A 22,101-nucleotide genomic window follows, 5' to 3' on the forward strand; every position below is an offset into this window, starting at 1 on the left:
TGATGCTTGTAGAAATGGAATCTTGCACAACAGATTGAATTCTGTACAACATCTTTGGTTCTGAAAATTCACCGTTAAAAAATCACTATTTTCAAATAAAAGCACAAAGTGCACAGCTACTTAATAACTTCATGAAACCAAGATGGATATCAAAATAGATCATTGATCCTGCCAAACAAAAAGTACAGGACATATTTGAAACAAACCATAAAAGTTTTAGAAAATTTCATTATCATTATAGCAAAAAGGACAAAATATTTCCATGAAAAGTGAGGAAGAAAGTATTCACATTTAGCATGATGGCTACAATATTACTTTACTGAATATTAGAAATATCATTTTACATGTAGAAAGTGAGGATAAAAACCATTAGACACATGATGATATTCAGTAGAAAAAATCATTAAGCTGAGACATTATAGCTAAAAAATCATTAAGCTGAATTGAATGAAATAACAGTGGGTGTTATACAAGAAAAGGCTCACGGAAAAGAGAGATATTGATAGAGCGTGTGAGAAAGACAGAGAGAAAAAGAAAACAAAAATCACCTCCTTGCAGTCGGCATGCCATAGCCTGGCACATTGATCAGTCCCGATGTCTGTCGCCTAGCAACAGTTGGCACGTGGAGGGAGTGCTTGATGCTGCCTGTGATCTCCCGGGCATCCTCCAGGATGCGGGTACCAATCAGGAGACCAATCAGCTTCCTGACAGATGGTGTAAGCAGACACAATAGAGAACAAAACAAACAAAGTGGCGACATGAGAGGGCTTTAATATTAAATGGGAGGCAAAAAGGAATTGTTGGGGGGGGGGGGGAGGAGGTTAGCAGAAGACAATGTGATCATTGTTTTCTGACATTGGTGTTGCAATGATGCATATATGGCAAAGATTACAGAGAAGAGAATATGAAAGAAAGAAAGACAGACAGACATGCTGACAGACGGAAAGAGAGACAAATAACTATTTTGGACATTGCTTTTAAGATGTTTCTTACATGATTGGATGTTCACGCAGGGCAGCTCTTTCTACACATGTCCATGATATCACAGTTGGAAAGAAAAATGAATTACAAGATGGCTTTAAAATTCAATATTTCATAACAGCCACCAAGCTTTGGATAAAGAATAGAGTTCATTTGAAAAATTGCTTGAATCTTTTGCTGCTAATGGCATTCTTGATGATTTTTTATTGCATAATGATTTCACTTTTTTTAAACTCCAGGAATATGAATTACTTTCAAAGGAAGAAAGAATAATACTAAATCTTGCTGAAAAAGTAGCTTTTAGTTGATTGCATGTCCTTTGACAGTGATTAAATAAAATAATACTACCTCAAACTAAAAAATGTTAGAAAAGTTAAAACATATAAATTACATGAGTTTGCCACAGTAGGATGAATATACTCAAGACAGATAATATATATATTTTAATCACATGTTATGAAATTTCATGGACAATAAGAATTTGTGAGCAAATGCAGTTTTCATTGAAAAATAAATGGATATATGTTACATGTTCTTGATGAAGATATGAATAAAAAATAAATACATTGTAGCTTGAGTTCTTGTAGGCATGCATAATAATATTGTTTTGATGTAAGTTTGTTGAAACTAATAAAAAATTCATAATAGGTCGATCTTCTAAGCAATATATCTATAGTAGATTTGCTATGTTTTATCCATGTCATGCAGAATCAGCAATAGCAACAATTAAATGAAAGCAGCAAAAGTTTAGTGTCATAAACATGAATCTCACAAGCAATTGTGATGTGTCCCCCATACTACGCAGTCACTCCACACAAATAATACATATGCATGATAATGCTGGCGGCTCCTCATGAATAATGCATTTCTGGGCTGTCAATCAAGCATGGGTTGCATGTGATTTCCATATACTTATGGTAATGAGATTGGCAGGCAGAAGAGCCTGGTAACAAAGGGCACACCTCACTGAACAAACACAGTTAGGTGGTTTTGGAACAGGACGTGTGTGAGTGTGAGTGTGTGTGTGTGAGGTTGCGAGTATCTTGAGTCGGAATTCAGAGCGTATATCCAGTTTTGTTCAAACTTTTGTTACACTGTACATTTCAGTAAACAAGGGGAATTCACTAAGCAAAATGAATTGCTTGTGATAGCACTAAGGAACAAATACCTCACATTTTACTGGTGTCATCAGTTGTGTAAGAACAAACTGCAAGTGACATAAAAGATAATGTAAAAACTCAAGTCCAATCACAGGCACTATATTTGATTGCCAAATCTGTGTGATTTCATCTTATCATGCCTAGTGTATGATGTGAAAACCAGTCTTGTAAATCTGTGATCATGAGGCATGTTTTTGTCATCATGAGAAGGTACTGTAATTCATAACATGGCCATGTATATCAAGAGATGTACTAAGTATTGATAGCCATTATGATCTGCAATGCAGGAAGTGAGGAGTAGGAACATTGATTAATTATCCAAAACCACAAGTAGGGATATAGTAGTGAACAATATTCTCGCAGGGTGATTCACAGAAGTGGAGCCCAGCCGCCACGTAGACGGTCCATCATGTGTTTGCCCATGGACGTTTGGGGTGATATTGAGGGAATTCACTGCCTGGAAAGATGCATTGTTGGGCTCAAAATATGCTCTGGTGTACCCACGGGCTGAGGGTCACACAACAGCAAGATAACTGACTCACTGTGACGTCACTGGAACAAACCAGAACATGTAGCTGCATTATTTGACAAGTAGGGTAGCCTATAAAAGGTCATAGCAAAGCCCTCTATACATCTGGCCAAGAATCAATATGGGTATGACATAGGCTGCTTACGTAAGGACCACATGTATTACTTGTAAACTGCATTCACAAGAAATTGGCTCAACTGTATTCTGTCCGAGTCAGACTCTTCTTACATTATACCATAAATGGTAGCAGCAGATCAAGAGGTTCAAACTTGCCTGTATTTACTCTTTTACAAATCAGTATGGCATGAGAGCAAAGACAATGGACTTTATGCTTTTCTGCTCCTCAAATGACAAGGTTCACGTTTCATGGAAAAGGTGTACATGACAATAGGGAATTTACCTTCATGAGTTTCTGCACTGCCAGCCACTATCAATTATCTCCATTTCTGTTCTATACTCTGCTATTTTTCTTTTTGTGAGTGGTTCCAATTCAAAATAAAGAACAAAATAAAGAACTCTGACAACAGAATACTTGTATTTTTTTTTTAGGATTAACATTGTAACCTGATAACCAGATATGTATTTTCAGGCACCACTGCAAAGTCGCTCATAGTGCACGATTCTAAACTGGAAATATCAATAATGTTATTCATCAATTACTCGATGTCTGTAGCTACAACAAATGAAGTCAATGCACTGGGTATGAATATGAGACTAGTCCCATGAGTCATTTCAGCAGTTTGAAATCCCAACCACAGTCCGCCTTTCAGTCTCACAATTGCTTCTCCACTCACTTTACTCTCTCTTGATTGCTTGGATGTGCTCTCAACAAAGCCATCTTTTTTTTTTCTCTCTCTCTCTCTGAAGCTTGCCAGATATTAATATAAAATGATCTTGCACAAAAAAAACTTTAAGGACAATTTAAAGCACCATAAATAATGCATCAATGTTCATTCAAATGTGTCAATGTTACATATATACAAATATGATGCTACAATTAATATTGAAGGGGTTTTTTTTCTTCTGAATAACAGGTGTAAAACAGTAATGGATGAAACAGATCAATGGTGGGAAAGCAACAAATAGTGTAAACATCTAAAGTAAACATCGGATTTCATATTTCATGATTTACTAGTATCTTGCTATACTGTCATGTTTTCACAGATTTCTTTACATTTGGCTGTTCTTGCTAAACATCCACTAATGTGATGCCTGTGTGTGTTATTCATTACTTTTGTATAAACCATAATCTGCAATAGAATACATTTTTCTTCAACCTGAAAATATTCCAATAAGTTTTGTTCCCTTACAACTACTTAGGCCTATAGAAGAATGGTAATCTGATTAACCTGAGGTCATCATTAATTACAGCACATATTACAGAAGGCCAAAGGAATGGAAGGATGACTGTTTCACTAATCTACATGAAAAGAAAAGGGGTTTGTATGATACTTGCTAAATGAATGAGTAATGTACAATTGCATCAGAATGTATCACTGCACAATGCATTCAGGATAAGATATTCACAAAGGAGTCTGAGAGCACAGACTAAACAACCACTCAACCACTGACGTATGGGGGGTGGGGCGTTGGAGTGAAGAAATATCTGTTGTTGTAGTGGGTCTTCTGTTCCAAATATGGTATTAAGCTCCAGGGATTTCCTTCCCTTTCTCTACCTGAACTGAACACAGTTGAGAAAGGATATTGAGTTCAAGAGACATATGCCTCTATGCTGTATTTGGGGGATTTCTATCCCCACTCTCTATTTCAGACACTGACACATCAGCAGCCTTCTGCAATGGCATGGTGGTAGCAGGTGCTATCTGAAATTAAAGGGACAGCGGAGTGTGAAACACCTGTATTTGTAACCTATATATGATAGATTACACAATCACCATTCTCTATATCCTTCTTATCTCTGCTAAACACATGTGTTAGTAGTAGTGTAGATATTGCAATGTTTTTGTGATGAATGACAAATGTGAGTCAGCATTACTTATTATTTGTAACACTAGTTTGCTTTGTTTCAGTGACACAGCACTTGGTGGTTCATGCAAACATGCTGCAGCATAAAACAAACATTGTGACATCACTGTTCATTATGCCTGAACCCAACTTGATTCTTATTTCAGAATTATCTGATGGAATTTGTATCTGATTACCTCAGTGTACGAGTCATTTTAAAAAACAAGTAGATTATGGCCATCACACACAGGGTGATATTTAGGCTATAAGCTGTTAGTGACATCAGCCTGGGCAATGTGTCTGTGCTCGGCTCTCGCCTGTGATAAATGTGTGAGAAAGAGTCGGTAGGCACCTGCCACCCTGTTAACCCCTTGCTTCTCGATATCTCACAGCTCATCACTAGCATGTTTAATAAGCTTCTAACAAGAATATCTGTCCTTTTGAACAGAGCTAGTGCATTGTGACGACAGAAACAAGTGACCAATATTTTTAGAAGCAAAAATGGCAAACTGGTAAGATCACAGTTATACACAACTATTTAAATGTCAACAAAGACAACATAACATACCATCCCTTGATTTCTTCATGTTAATATGATGGGTCAATGTGGGTCATTCGTTTGGAATGGTGTACACAGGGTCAAAACTGAGTCAGTCATGATGTATGTCTAGAAGGAAACTTACTTCCCCCTCACTGGGGCATATGAGTGATGCTCTTGAACTGCTTTGAGCAGAGTCAAAAGGACAAATTTCTGCTCATGAAAAAAATGCACATAAGCTATACTGTCTCCAAAATTATACAACTTAAACTCACTTATTATCAATCAGAGAAAGACAACATATTGCAAATATCCTGACATTAGATTTAGATTAAGGGTCAAATAAGATTTTGGTTGTAAAGTAAGTGAAATACAAAAGAAAACAAATACAGTCAAAATGTTTCACTCCTAGTATTTGTCCAATATATCACATTGTTTTTGTAGCCGTAAAATGCTTTTTTTTATCATCTGGGGTGAGACATCATGAAACAAAAATCTGAAAGTCAAGTATTACAGAAGATTGAAATAAACAGGAAACTGTTTAATGGTCTATGTAGTCATGTTGTAACATTTCAATTCAAGTGGTGTCCCCAAATTGTGCTGGCTTTCAACGCATGTCAGTTTGCCAAGAACCTTGATACAATTTGTAGGTCCTATGATCTTGTCTACACATGCAACTGTTAAGAAAGTTATGAGACTTCAGGGGACTAAATTTAACCTTTATACTGAGGGTTCAGAATTGTGAGTATATGTACCAGAATGTGTAGGTATTATGTATTGCCTCTTTGAAATAAAAGTTGGATTGGTTTATGAGAGATGATAAAGGCTTTTGCCTTTTATTTATGCCCTATATTATACTTGATGTAGTTATTGTCATTCGTACAGAATAGGCAAAATCAACTTGTTCATCATAGTTCCCACACAAGTTATTGACAAGTCATCATTGTCTTTTACTGCATTTTATTGCATCTTCTCCTCCTTCCTTTGTAGATTAAACCACCCATTAAAAAAAAAAAAATTACTGACAGTGTCAGGTAGCAGACCAGAATAGCGCAAGTAAAAATTTATAGCTCATCTATGAAAGTGTCTGCATGCCCAGCGATGGGAATCATAACACTTCTCAGGTTTCCACTCACTTTCTCACTTTAGCACAGGTCTTTTTTTTTCTTCAATTAATACTGTGAATACATTTACATCGTGGAATGAATTCCATGTTGAACTCGTTTGAAGCTGTACTGAGCCATCCCCCACCCATCCTCCCCCCCCCCCAAAAAAAAAAAAAATCAAACAATGTATATTACATGATATGTGACCTTCATGCTTGCTCTACATTTCTGGTCATCACGATTTATATGGTTTCAGAATATACTGACACTTATTGCATTGTACTTTGAAACATAGAAAGGGGAGATTAAGAGACTGAAGTTCATGATAGTGATTCCACGCTAATCAGCAGGACATGCACTTTATGATTACGCAGCAAAATGATAATTACGTGTTGTTAAATGTATATAAATGAGCACATAATTTGGTGTAAAACATAATGATCATGTGGCATATGCTTGTTCTTTTGTTTGATTCAGTTGGTTAATACTTTACAAGGGTGTGATAACATCTCACTTGAGATCACAAATATTGCACAAGTCACATGACACACAGTTGATCACTCAGCAATATATGCCAGTGTGATGTCCAAACAAGGCGTCGTATCTTTTAGTCTTGTGCTGTGGTTCGTGCTAAGAGACCACTTAGTCATCATTCCAGTGAAAACAATTAAATTCTTTTCTGTGTCATGACTTGTTGTATGATCAAACAACAGTCTGATGTTTTGACACTTGTCTGACAAGATCTTGCCTATGCAAATATATCCATGCAACTACAATATCTCACTCAACGAGAGGCATTTGTGCCATGTCATGATCACACATTCACTGATGTTCTCTGAAAGAGAAAATTTCATCAACCTTAGATTTTTCCCCCTTTGAAATATCTCCTCTGAAGTTGTAATACATCAAGTAGTTCATGACAATGGGATAGATCTATACCACAAAAGCATATACTTTAATAACAGATGCATAAAAATGCAACTGAGCAAAAAGCAAACAAGAAACAATGAAACACCAGAAAATAATTTATCAAAGATTTGTCTGGTTGGCCCAGCTGATTCTTGTTCTTGCTGACATATTTTAAGTCTCCACATTACCCACTCTTGAGGATATTTTTCAAAGTTAGCTCTATTTAATTCTCATGCATCTCGTGAAATAAGATTTGTTCTAATTTTCTAAAAGCTCAGCATTGAGCTTGAATGAATTACAACACATCACAGAAGTTCACTTTTCTTTGGTAATGATGTAAAAAAGGAACAGAAAAAGAAAAGAGATTATGCAAAACGTGTACTAGAAAAGCTTAGAAAAAAAAATCCTCTGAGATATATACATTCCAAAGTTCAATTACAGTTTGATTGTTGACATTCAAAAGGATTTTGTATCAAACCCTGGCAATTAATGTAAGTACCTTGTGAATCACGGAGTCCCAACCATGATAAAAAATATTTGTCACTAATAGTTCATACCAAAATTAACATGTGAATCCATTCAAAATAAACTTGTCGACTTTCTCTTGATTTTTTTCTTCTCTCTTTTTTTTAGCTGTTACTGTAACTACAATGTATGCTGCATAGGAAAAGAAGACACCATGAACAAATCACCTCCCACTACCCAAGCCTCTGTAAGTGCCAGTTCTCATTGTAATCATATTGTCATGATATTGACTGCCATTGAATGGTACTTCTAAAAAGATTTGTGTGTGTGTGTGTGGGGGGGGGGGGGCGTGAATTCAGATCATGTTGACACAGAATGAGATTAATACCATACAGGGAGATCTATATTGATCTTCATACTGATCGTAGCTCCTTGGACAAAATCAACTTCACAACAAAATGATTTTATTAGACCATCAGGAATGAGGCCAAGCATAAGTATACAACTAACAGAATCAAAAGGGCTAACAACTTTGCACGGCTTACTTCCAATCTACTTACAGATAGCCCTACACACAGCCCCCTCCCACACATACAGAGCTACCAAGTCTCACGCATTCTGAGTGAGACTCAAGCATTTAGGGGTCGTCTCACGATCTCACGCATGGCACCCATTTTTCTCAAAGTCATGCAATTTGGGCCCATAATAAGGAGCATAGCTCAACAATCTGAGTCAAAGGATTAAAGTGATAGTTACAATGGAAGGTATATTTTCCTTTTGTTTTCAAAATCAGTAAAAAGAATAGTGGCTTAAGTAAGTATGCACCTGATCGCACCATTAAGAGCCAAAAGTTGAAAAAGCTCTCTACCGTGGAGGCCAGGGGGGAACCCTCCCACAGCCTCGCTTGCGCGCACATTCGCTTGCCGAGGTGCCGAGTCATGAAAATCTCACTCATACAAGTTTTTTGAACTTGGCATCCCTGCACATACACACAAACACACAAACACTTTTTTCTTTTTGAAAGAAAGGTCGTTGATTAGATCGCCAGTAACCATTCTTTCACGAGGGTGCTACCTCAAGGATTCACTTCCTTGTTAAGATTTGTTTTGTCCCACTGACGTCACGCTTTTTTGCTCCAGTGACTACCAAAAAGTGGGAGAAATTCCAGAGGAGAACTGCTGAAAGTCTGTTTGTGCATATAGTCCCTACAAATCAAACATGTCCAGGCCAGGTTGCCTGTGTTAATTGCTATAGGTCAGCTTAGGTAACACACAGACAGGAATTATGTACACATTTCTGACTATGGCACTTAAAGGTACAGCTTACCATTGGGAGCAGTGATTAAAAAAGATATTCGCATTATCACAATTGATCCATATGTGTAGGTTAGTTGTATTACAAAACATCCTACCAAAACCGTACTAAATTTCACAGTAATTAAAGCCTAAGATATATTGGAGCTATCACTATTATTCTCAATAATACCTGTAGATGGTGTATTCTTTAAACAATTCTATTATCACTATTGTTCACATTTTGTCTTTTAACAATACTTAACATTGATTACACTTTATATTGGTTGTTTTGATCCCTAACTCAAATATTTGAAATTAACAAGTGAGGTTACCCATATATACAAGCTTAATACGGTAAGTAAAATTGGTCTGAATTACATATCACTGGTAGGCATACAACAGTAAGCAAAAGTCACTGTGGAACACTATCAAAATGCCATGAACTGCGGACATATATAAATGGATTAACAATAGTATTAAATGAGTAAGTCAATCAGTCATCTATTCCTCATGTCCTCTTATTTTCATAGTAAGACATTGTTGTGTGACTCTCACATTACCTAGGCAGGATTCTCTCAGCAAAACACACACACACACACATACATACACATACAAATACTTTTTTTTGGTTAATTTTTTATTTTTCTTTCTTTTTCATATGAACAATAATATACAAATTAGTTAATTGCAAAATAATACAAATTTCATTATGACAACATGAATTTCACATTTTCAATATCAAGAATGAAAAAGAAAGAATTCTGTATATAAAAAAACACACACACATATGCATGCACACACACACACACACACACACACACACACACACACACACACACACACACACACACACACACACACAGACACACATTGCCTTATAGGCCTACAGTTTAAATGCAATACACCATGTACCTATAGCATATAAATCCTCACTTATCTTGAGAATCTAAGAGCACTACCCCAATAGAATTGTCGACCAATTGTGACATTTTGCTGTTTATAGACATGACATACATGCAGAATATCACAGAAATTAATCAATAAGATAGTAAATTATTCATTTAAGTTCTGGAGCAGGAATATCAGTCATCAGAATTTCTGGAATTGAAAATTCACACCCCCCCCCCTCCCCCCGCACAAAAAAAAGAAGAAGAAATCATTTGAGATCATTTTCTACCACTGTACAATCCATATAAGGTCATATAAATGAAATGACACTTTAAATGAGGGACTCTTTGTCCTTGGTTCAACAGTGAATGACAAATGGTGAATAAGAAGCATTGCTGAGTTTCTTCATCAGTATCTTGCTATAGCACCACCCCATCCCCTCCCCCCCCCCCCCAAAAAAAAAGACGAAGATATCTTTAATTATCCTGTGAGCACATAAACTCTATATTTGCCTGATTCAATGTTTAGATAAGGGGGCAAAGTCTAAAATCCTCAACACACTGCAATAAGATGTGAGCACTGTAAATAGCAACCTACACAAATCAATAGCATTCCATTGCAGCTAATTTAAATACTAGTAAAGTAATACACCCCTAACTACACTGTATACATGTAGATATGCAGCCTTCAGGTATTGGCAAATGAACTGAAATTATGGATACTCTTCCAAACCTGGTAGCACTTATAGGTTGACTTTGGCCAAATTAGGTCGGCTCTATGCACACACTTCTTACTCACTGATACTAAGGGACAATAGATAGGTTATGTAAGATGATGAAATGCTTAGTCACAACATCACCAAGGCTCAGTCATATCATTCTATTAGTGGGGTGCTCATGAGCGGAGACAGATGTGTTGACAAGCATTTTGGAAAAACCTGAAGGCATTAAAAGCTCCTACCTTGAGTACATGCTAATGCATGCTGTACAAATATTAGATAAATGCAGACATATGTTTCAGCATAAAGCATCATTGGGGGATCCATTATGACAAGGGTATATTATCCTCAATTCACATAGCCTTCATATAAAAATACAAACATATTTATATGCTTCTTTCAAGGATCGAGTCATACATTTGTAAGTAACACAGCCTCATGCACCTCCATGTATAATAATTGTTGGGGAGATCACATGAGTATATATATATCACAGCACTTCCTCTTTTAATACTACACAATTAGTATGCCACTTAACTATCTCACTGTCATCTACAATCTGTTTGCACACAATGCCCATGGTGGTATAACGTGGTGGGGCAAAAAGGGTTAAAAGGGAAGATATGATTAGGATACATGTACATACACTGTACATATGTGTGTGAAGATAGGATTTAAGGAAGAGGTAGGCATAAAATCACTCCCAAAGATCCATTGCAAATTATACATGTCAAATCAGGGAATAAAGAGACACTAAAAGATCTACAGATTCTTGTGATCTGATCTGAGGAAGCTCAAAGGCTTGCATACAGTGCATTGCTCTTCTCGATCTACAGTACAGTCTGATAAGCGAGACCAGGAAGTGAGAATTGTGGCCTGTTAATAGGAAATGCATGCTGAAGGGGGAGTTGTAGTCGGTAGATTAGATAGCTAAGATCATACAAGGAAGTTGATTCCAGCCTGGTAATTCTATCACATGTTGGTGGTAATAACCTGGCTGTTTGGGAAATGTGTAATTATTTCTCCTCAAGGTGAGACAGAACCAGTCTGCATGCCCCCCCCCCCCCCCTCAACATTTTAACATTAGATTGCTTTCTTCTATATCAGCACAGCAGGGTCTTGGAATTTGAGATTTTAAAGGTCGTATATATCCATTTTGCAAATGGTACAAAATTATGCATGGTTGAGGAATAATGTCTCCTAACAACATATTGTATTGTATGAAGTCCTTCGGTAATACACCAAAGAGTAAACAAAGGGGTGGGGGTGAGGGGGGGGTGGGGAGAGAAAACTAACCCCATGTCACTCGAGAACACACTCCCTTTCTAAACAAAGAATAACAGTTGGAATTTGGGGAAGTCTGACAAAATTCACTGGCAATCTTTAATATTTATTCCCCCTCCTTCATATACAGAAGTTCCCAATTTTAATATATACAATATACCAGCTTGTGAAAGGAATATTAGTTTCACGGTTACCTAAAGGACAAATGAAGTAAAACTGTTAAGAAGAGTTTCAATTACTTTTTACTGGTAAATGGACCATATCATTTTTCCAAAAACTGTAAAAGTGCACATTTTTTCAAGCTCAGCCAGGTAAAACGAATTTCGCGTATTTAAAAATGTGGGGATGGTCATGACAACTTACTGCTGCCACAGCAGCTAATTCCAGGGTTTGGCAGCACATATTGCAGTATTAAAAGGTAACTGGTCTGCATCAGAATTTGACTCCCATCAATACAAATAAACAAATACAAAAGCACATGACTTTAAAATCAATACACTATTCCTGACTGAATCTATCAAACTTTCTGCAAAAACTTACAAAAATTTTTTTTTCATTATTTCTGTAGGAATCATTTACACATGTTCAATCATGCAAATAATTCTAAAGATTCACCGCAACATTTTGAATAAACCATTTAGGTAAATAAAAAAAAAAGTACAATGATGCTTCTAATGATTTCACATGTGTTGACCAGTAACCACTGTTTGAATGTTTCTACAGATAAATGGCGTTATATAAATGTTGTTTAATCATCATCATCATCTCAGAAGTGTTTAGAATCATTAAAAATGCTTAGCTTGAGTGGCACTAAGCATAAGGCCAATAATTAAGTCATGAAGAGTTACCTATCTATTTTCATCATGCTTTTGATACTGAAAAAAACCCAACAACGACAACATCCCAACTCATATCACTAGGTCTGAGATAGCCATATCGTCAGTGCCTAGAGCAGTGGTCTTTAGCAACCTTATACAGGTGTTCCTTCTTTGATGAATGTTTTCTTTTTCATTATTATTTTTATTTCATAATATTTCATTTGTTGTTGTTGTATTTCCCAGTGGTCTACGTAGCTTTCACAAGTTGGCTACACTTTACCACCGAACAGCATACATGTAGGGTACATGCACACCATAAAAGGTGTTTTTTTTTCTGTTTCTCTTTCACTGCGTGTCAGTTACTGGTATTACTCTTTTGACCCACTGATGCCCCAAGCCATTGCCTCAGGCTTGAACTCTCATCTCACTAGATTGACTCTTCTACAATGTGCATGGCCTGCCTGCACACATGTATACTTGTCTCACACGGCAACAAAATATTAACGATCAAAAAAACAATATATCGCGTGAGACCTCACACTCTCTAAAATCCAAACCTTTCTTGAAATGAGAGAGAGAGAGAGATAGACGGAGAGAGAGAAAGAGAGAGGATCAAGTAATTAGGATGTTTGAACAGACATTATACATCAACATCCCTGTAAATGAAATCTGCTGGTACCACTGTTGTTGTGTTTTTGAATGTGTATCAGATTCTCCCACAATGGCTACATTCCATTCACCAACACAGATGCCTACCCTTGTTTAAAGACATATGGAGGAAAACAATACCTGTCAGTTACCTTATGTAATCATTTCACAGAACATTGTCTCCTTAACTCATATAATCCCTGCTTGCACTCATTTCATGTAAAGCACTGTACGAGAATACCTGCATAATGCACACTATAGAAAATTTGAGAGGCAAAAGAAAGAGAAAAAGATAACAAACAATTCTCACGATGCTTCTCGCATTCACAAAAAATCAGCATAACTTTTCACACTAATTAATCAGAGGCCTCTTGCATCTTGTAACATCTTAACCCATTGAGGACGGTTTGATTTTGCTACAACACGCATTTCCCATAGACACCTGCCCGAGTATACTCGGGACTCGTCCTCAACGGGTTAATTATCATGATGCTATTTTCCATCATTGAATAGAATGCAAAGCACTTTCTTAGCTATCTGTGGGAAATAACCAACCAACAAACAAACATATATACATACATACAAAGCAAAAGACTACTGTTCTTAACCTCCAATATCAAGCTGTAAATATGTGGGTTACATTTAAATAACCTATGCCTATAGATAGTCAAGCAGTATTGTAGCGTCACCTATGCCAATATTCATATTGACTGAACACAAATTATGGTTTATCTTTTTCCGTGTGAGAGATGGAAAAAAAAAATGAAGCAGTTGTCTTTCCACATATGAGAAAGAGGCTATGTAGATGACTTCATGCTCCACAACAGAGTCAGCAAATGATTTGACAGAATTTGTCCAATTTAAAGTTTTCTAAATGATTTAATTGAATAATTTAAGAAAAGTATAACAAAGTGTGAAAATTGATGAACCAGTTACATGTAGAAATCAATGAAAACCTCACAGATCTGCAGAAGACCACCCACCCAAACAGACTATGATCTATGGTAAGCAATACAATAATATGAGAAATGGCTTTCTTTCTTTTCATTTGAAAAACAATACTGCTTATCTAAAGTTTGCTTCATTCTGACTTTTCAAATATGTCACCAAGATTTGGGTTTAATTTGTGCATCATGCGTGACCCTTCCTTTAAAAACTAGGTAAAACAAGGGAAAAGTACTGAAAACTCCAAAATTTTTGAATGCATTTCAATTTCACGAATTTTGTGAGCCAAGATTCGTGAAACTAAAATGCATGCGGAAAGTTCCTATCTACAACATATGTATCGAATGCCAGTGGCAATTCACAAAAATCTCATGCTGCGCAAAAGGTCGTTTGCTCCGATTTGCAAACATTTGTTGCTTTACAACGAAGTAAAGTGATATTTTGAGAGTATAGTGATACATGATAAGACTGAAAGTGATACAAAAAGGCTTTACATCCTCACTACATCCTTATCTGTGGGATCAAGACAACCACAAACTGTAATGCCTTGGGGGGGGGGGGTGGGGGGCAGGTATAAAATGCAGCCAATGACACAAAATCATCATGTGTAACACTGGCCAGAGTTACAGATGAATAATAGGCAGTTGACATTAAAAAAAAAAAAAAAGAAGGAAGAAGAGACAAAACAAACTAAAACTATCGCTGAATGTGATTATTACCCCGCACCAATATCTGAGGGAGTTAACTCAATCAATATTTTTTGTGTTTTTTATCCAAAAAATGCTGTTACCATGGCAATGCATTGTTAAACATTGATGACAGATGTGTTTTGCTCATTCACAAATTATATAGGTCACATGTGCTAAATTTCAAATCAAATACTAAAAAATCGAGGTCATTATCTCAATCCACGTAATTTTGTACGACTTTAAAACATGTTATTGCCATGGCCACGCGTATGTTGACACTTCAAAAAACGTGTCTTGCATGATAACATACTGTACTATAGTAATCATATGACCCAAATTCCAACGCAAATGGTCAAAAAGTGAGAGAGCCATTTGATCCACAAAATTTTGTATTATTTGTATATTGAACTGCTGTTGCAATGGCAGCAGATTTCTTAACACTCACAAAAAAAAAGGTGTCTTGCACAATTACACATTACATTAATCACATGTATTGAGCCTTAACTGAATTGCTTTAAAACTGAGAATAGTTTGATCCACAACATTTTGGTATCATTTTCATTAAAATTTGCTGTTACCATGGCAACGCATTACTCTATACTGACAAAAAAAAAAAAAAGGTATCTAGCATATCTACCTATGATAGCGGTCGATCACTCTACCAAAATCAATACTTCAAAAAATGAGGAAGTAGTTCAATTCCCAAGATTTTGTAATATGATTTCTACATTTGTATAATACCCTCATTCACACCATGTGCAGATAGTGGGTTATGAAAACACTTCTCTGAAATCATCTACAGTTGAAATTTGCTCTGAATCAAATTTCATCAAAATTGGGTAAATAATGGGATTTCAAAGTTTCATATGTATTTTATACAACAATGAAAGTCATAACCACATTTGTAAATTTGATGACGTCACAAAATTAGTGCCTCCGAAGTCTCTCTTTGACCTGCACACAAACGTGTATCTTCTTGAACTTTGTTTGGCATGAAAAAAAAAAGAACTTTGCCCTTTACTTATTTACATTAAAAATATCGCTGTGTCATAATAACATCAGAATAATGACGTGCAGGATAAGTAGGGGTTGTACAATGTAGTTGCTGAATCAATGAACAACAACCTGTTTTATGTTTGTGTAATATTTTAGTGGGCAAACTCTTTAAGTGAGTTTTGAGGTGATGACATTATCCCTTTGAGATTTGAAATTAAATTATTGACCAGGAGAAAATACATCAAGTGACAGGTTATGATCTTTTTTCCTGTGTTCACAGTGAACTAAAAATCATCACAAGAGGGCGCTAGTCCTAAAATGTGCATAGGCCACCACACAGCTCTTCCTGCCCACTTTCCCAGTGTGTTACTGCAGACATCACACATCACTATCCTTATTCACAACTGTCACTGTGATACATTACTATCATGACGTGAATGTTGTGAAAGATTTATCTTACTATCATGATAAAAATGCTAAATTGAAAGGATGGCTGTTCAAATGTAACCATGAATGAATTACATACAAACTGTGTAAAAGTTCACTTTTGCACAATATCAAAGTGAAAAATTACTGTTTGATGAGACTGTAGATCACCTGCTAAAGATAGTTTCATCATCAGATAGAGCTTGCAGATCCTTAGGCGGTGAAAGTCTGATAAAACCACAATTTTCAACTGATTGTGCCACAATGAATTTTTACACAGTTGAAATTCCAATCTTATGAATATATTCAGCGATATTACATACTGAGATGTCAACTTTGTCTTGTGTGTCAGATCTAATCGAAGTACTATACATCATTATATCATAATATACATCAATTACAGCACATGGAAAACTTACAGTAGAGAGAAATTAAAAATACCAAATTCAGGAAGAGGATAGTGTCACTTTCCCTTAGACATATCCAGTCTTCCAACAATGATTTATGAAAGAATAATGACATTTTTGCCTTCCGGAAGTTTATCTGGCTTTAAATCAAGAATATAACTTGCTTTGACGGGAATTAAATTACAGCCCCCTCCCCCACAAACCAAGACAAACAGAAAACCACCATTTATCTCCTCCACAAATCCATAGTTTCATTTTTGATGAAAACAAACTTCACTGTTGCACATCCCCCACACTGGAGGGCAAGAGATATGAAACATTATAGCACTACGGAGTAAAGATCAATTCCACATTTGCAAAATAATGAATTTCCTGTCATTGTGTACACATTACAGATCTGTCTGCGGATTTCAGCTATGCACAGATGTTGATGCATGAATGATCATTTTTAACATGTTGTGTACACTTGTGTCATGCATCGTCATGTACAAATTGCATTATTGGCATGGCATCAATTATGATCATTGTTACTCCCAACTAGAAGTTCCACATACTGACACTGACTCGGTTGATTGTACAATAGACAACAACAACAACAAAAAAAGAAGAAAAAAGAAAAGAAAACTGAATGTGAAAACTTTGTGGGCAGAGATTCACAAAGAACATGACACTATTTGTTAACCGCACAAGGTAACAGACATTGCAAAGTGTATGCAGAGTAATCAGAAAGAAACATGCTGATACAGAGGTCATGTTTGGCGATCCATCATGCTATATCTTTAGATGGTTTTTGGTACAAAGGCAACTATATGGACTGAAACAGTGGAGAATATGCCATTTCCAATACAAAAGATAGAGCATGGTTATATATGGGTCATTCTTCACTAAGTGTATATTTTTGGCCTTACAAATTATTAAAAGAAAAAGTGTCTAAGAAATGGAAAACCTTTCATAAAGTGGGAAAATCACAACGAATGTTGACTACATTTAATACGGGCATGGGGTGTTTCCTCAATTAAAATAACTTTTAATTTTTAGTGTTGCCGTAATAAATATATGCAAAATGTGACGTGACGAAGATGATGTCATGGAGATGACATTTTGTAATGTAATATGGCATAGACAAATATAAGGATAGATATTTGATGCAACTGAATCAAAAAAAAGTAGCAGTGGTTAAAGGACTTCCAATATGATTAATACCATATATTTTTTAATATCACTTTATTGTAAGTTTGTACTAAAGAAAAAATTCCCTCAACATCATCTCCGTCACTTTTCGTGATGGAGATGACGTGACGGAGATGACGGGTCCAACAGTTAACGGTCTCATATCATCTTCCTAATCCATTCACCTGCGGTAAGAACCGTGTGTACTGGTAGAGGGTATGATCTTTTCTCCTGTTTTGCCACCAAAATTGACCCCCCCTCGACGTTTTGCGCCACGATTTCGCAACGCGCAAAGATTCTGCCGCATTGTTTCACAACTTTTTTCATTGAAGCCTCCTGCATATTTTGAGACCAAATTTGCGACATCCGGGTACACCATTTTGAAGTTATGTAATGTTTTGCATATGCATGTCAACCCCAAAACAGCTCAAATTCATGATATCGTGTGCAAATCCAATGCAAATTGTGTTTTTTGGTTAAATTGATATAAATTAGATTATTTCAACTTTTAACCATTGAAATTAATCAATTTTAGTGAAGATAAGCCCGAAAAAGTGCCTGCAACAAATTTCGGCAAAAAAACAATAGAAAACAAAAGGTCGAAAAAACAATAAAATACGTAAGAAATTAACAAAACAATAAAAAACAAAAGAAATTGATTTCGATTGCGCTATTTTTTTACACGAAAATTGTTTGATGTGTCTTGAGGAATTCTGACACAAAGATTTAGCAATCCTCCAGTCTTTTTAATGGAGTTATAGGTGAAAATATGATTTCATGCACAAATTTGTATAATTAATTTATTAAAAATAGAAAGGCAATATTTTTCTATTGTATGACCATATAATCTTGTAGTTGACATCCAGCTCTATCTTCAGGCAAAATTTCGCTGTGATCGTGCGATCGGCGGCGGAAATCTGAAGGGGGGGGGGGGTCAAATTGACTCCCCCTCAGTAAACACTTGGTCTCAAATAGCCCAGTTAGAATAGGGTTGATTTGATTTGATATGTAATCTTAAGCGTTCAGAGATGACGCTGAAAAAAGGTACGTCATGGCTTTTGTCACAAATTTCAAAAAAAATTGTAACTTTCTTGATCAAAATAGGGGGAAAACCATGTGAGTTCTTCAACTTCAGCATGTAACTGTCATGTAGCACTAAAATCGATACTTAGGGTACTGACATTTTTTGTTAATGGCACCCTAAATGTTCGTGACAGAGATGACGCAAAATGGCAGGACACGCAATTTTAAATTATTAATTTAATTTTTTTCTTGAATCGTTTGATATTGGTATATCTTATGCTAATAATTCAATAGTACGTGCTGAAATGAAATGAATAAGCATTTAAAAACGTTTCAACATGCTTCAATCTTGAAATGCGACATAAGGATATTTATATGTAGTATCACTCGGACATGGGGTTTTCAGTGGTACGGATACAGGAAAATTAAAATAATAGGTCAGGATAAACAATTCATCCTGATTTTTTGTATGTTATCTTAATTATATGAATGTAAACAGAACAGAAAGTAATTAAATGACCTTCTATTTTTGTACACATTACCTTTAAACTAGCGGGACACAGAAATATACACTTAGCGAAGAATAAGAATGACCCATATAGCAATGATGACTCAAGGGGAAGGGGTTGTATGCTCTGCGAGGTTGTTGACCAAAAACCTTTTTGGTATGATATTGATTTTTTTCTCTCCATTCAACATGTACAAGACAATACATACAATTGTGAGGCGATGACATCACTCCAATTTGCATATGATTGTGACTATTAAAACCAGTTTCATTACAACACATGAAATTTTGGGCCTCCATATAACCCTTCTAGTTGTATGTGTGCATTTAAATATATTTCTACTGTTTGGTTCCTTTGATAAACTATCTATCAAAGTTTACATGACCAACTAAGGAGTGGATTTTCACTTTTAGAAACGTTTGATATATGATTCCTATTAAGATGTTTTTGTTCTATACAAACTAGTAAACATTTCACACTCTCAAGTCCACTGTGATTGACTTGTATATTATAAAAGGAAGAGACTTTTCTGGTGTTTAAAGAACTAACCTCCTGCCACTTAGCACATCAGGACTTAAACTCCCTGTCAATTATAATGTATCATTCTTGTGTACACATTGCAAATATCACTGAATGTCACCATGCTTACATGAATAGGAGTGTTGCAGATGGTGGCTATAGCATTTGTGAATACAGACTGAGGCTATCAGCTGGCACACACACTATCATTACTAAAAAGAGAGACATTGTGTGCTTACGTCACCAGTCCTTGACAAACAAATGGAATGATTAATGAATACAAACACCTAAACGCTATGCCTGTATATGTATACTTACAGTGCATACGAATGCACACACTGCACAGATTGTACTATGCCTTCCATGCAGACCACATTCATTCAACACACCCTCATCTGAAACCACAAACATGCGCAGAGACCACATCCACACACAAGTCTAATACACCTCTCCCCACTGCAATCAGTTCATCTTGACACCTATCAAATTTAGCACAAATACATTGTATGTGTCCTATCACTATCACAGTGCTGCCAACTCTCACGCAAGTAGCGTGATAATCGCGCAATTCCTCAAATTTTAACTGTCTCAGTCTGATGCAAGAATTCTTAAGCTGAACCAAAAAAGCAGAAAGTAAAAAAAACAGAAATGTCTCCAAAATCTCTGATAATTCAAGCATTCAATATGCCCAAGCCCAAACTTTTGAGATTTTCCCACAGACACGAGCTCTCTCTATGCATGTGCTGAAATCTTTACTGAAGTACACAGTATGTGCCAGAGTGCACCATTTAAAATGTAAAATTGTCAAAGTTCCCTTCAGTGGAAAGGGGGGGGGGGGGGGGGACACTCCGCTGACCATCTCCAATGACCCCCCTCCCACCACCATTATTGCTTTGATTGATTGGATTTGGTCGCTCACTCCCTCACAGTGTATCATGACAAACTCTCATGCAATGTTGGCAGCCCTGCTATCACAACTTACGAACAGTCTTGCTCATCCAATCACATCCTAGGAAAACAATTCTTAAATTGGCACCTCGGAAAGATCAAATAGACCTGACTCATTTCATTCAATCTGCACAAAATCAATGAAGAAATTTATGGCAATGTGCTAACGTGAAAGAGAATCAGGAACTTCACTCAACAAAATCATGTTTGCCAGTTTCAAAGGAACACTATGTATAATTTAGTTATTACGAGGCTTTTGAAAATTCCAAAACCAAAAGGACCAAAAATATTACTGAACAACAAAAGGCTCATATGAAAGCTTTTTTTGTTTTTGTTTTTGTTTTTTTGTGTGTTTTACTCTACTCCATGAAACAATTACAATGAAAAGTTATGAATTAGGACTAAAAGATGCAGGACCAAACCACAGAAATACAGTTTCTGGGACTTGGGTGGTTTAATGCAGGCCTACATGACCAGGAAATGTATTTTTCAACAGCACTGTGAAAATGACATTAACATACCAAGCATGTGAAAACTGGGAAATGCCAATTGTTTTTAAGTCTATCAGCCAACAAGACATGCATAAAATAACAACCGACTCTCAAGGTCTCTTCATAAAGAGACAATTATAAAGCCCTTGTAGGCCTACTTCTTGTTTGTGGTGGTCCAGATAAGATTTAAACATATTTACTCTGGGACTAAGAACAGGTGTGAAGAAGATCAGGACTAAGGTTAATCCTTTCCCTACCAGATGCTGAAACTGCTAAAGACTTTGCACAGCATCCATTGCAATCCCGGGGGCAAGGAGTTAAATGTAATTAACCTGTGACAAGTTTTGGAGTTGTGCACTCTAGGATGATGGTTGACAAGTGAAAAGATGATCACAATCTCTTTGTGGCTCACAATTCTTTCAAGTGCAATGACCTTTTGCTTCTCCAGGCAAAACTTACAGGACTTTTAAACTCTTGAGTGTCAACTCAATTGTGTGGACCTATACACATTTGAGAGGGTGAAGTCTAGATTGACCTTGTATTCCTATCTGCCATTATGCTTGTTAGAATATGTACGAGTGTATGTAAAGGGTCTCACAAGTTGTGTGTTTGATAGACACATACTCCATGGTGTGTGTGTGTACAGCTTTATATGGACTGTCATCTGCAGTTCT

The 22,101-nt window shown here is 36.3% G+C and overlaps 1 protein-coding gene across 1 annotated transcript in view; it reads right to left on the minus strand.

The window, feature by feature from the left end:
- The window catches only part of LOC139728602 (ryanodine receptor 2-like), a 326,287-nt gene that overhangs the window by 23,734 nt on the left and 280,452 nt on the right, over window positions 1-22,101 (minus strand). The window contains exon 111 of the mRNA XM_071639541.1: window positions 549-704. Coding sequence (XP_071495642.1) covers window positions 549-704 — 156 coding nt within the window. The remainder of the gene's footprint in view (window positions 1-548; window positions 705-22,101) is intronic.

The sequence above is a fragment of the Diadema antillarum genome, unplaced genomic scaffold (genome assembly GCF_040938485.1).
Source record: "Diadema antillarum isolate AM-2024a unplaced genomic scaffold, OU_Dant_1.0 seq00000187_RagTag, whole genome shotgun sequence".
NCBI lineage: Eukaryota > Metazoa > Echinodermata > Echinoidea > Diadematoida > Diadematidae > Diadema > Diadema antillarum.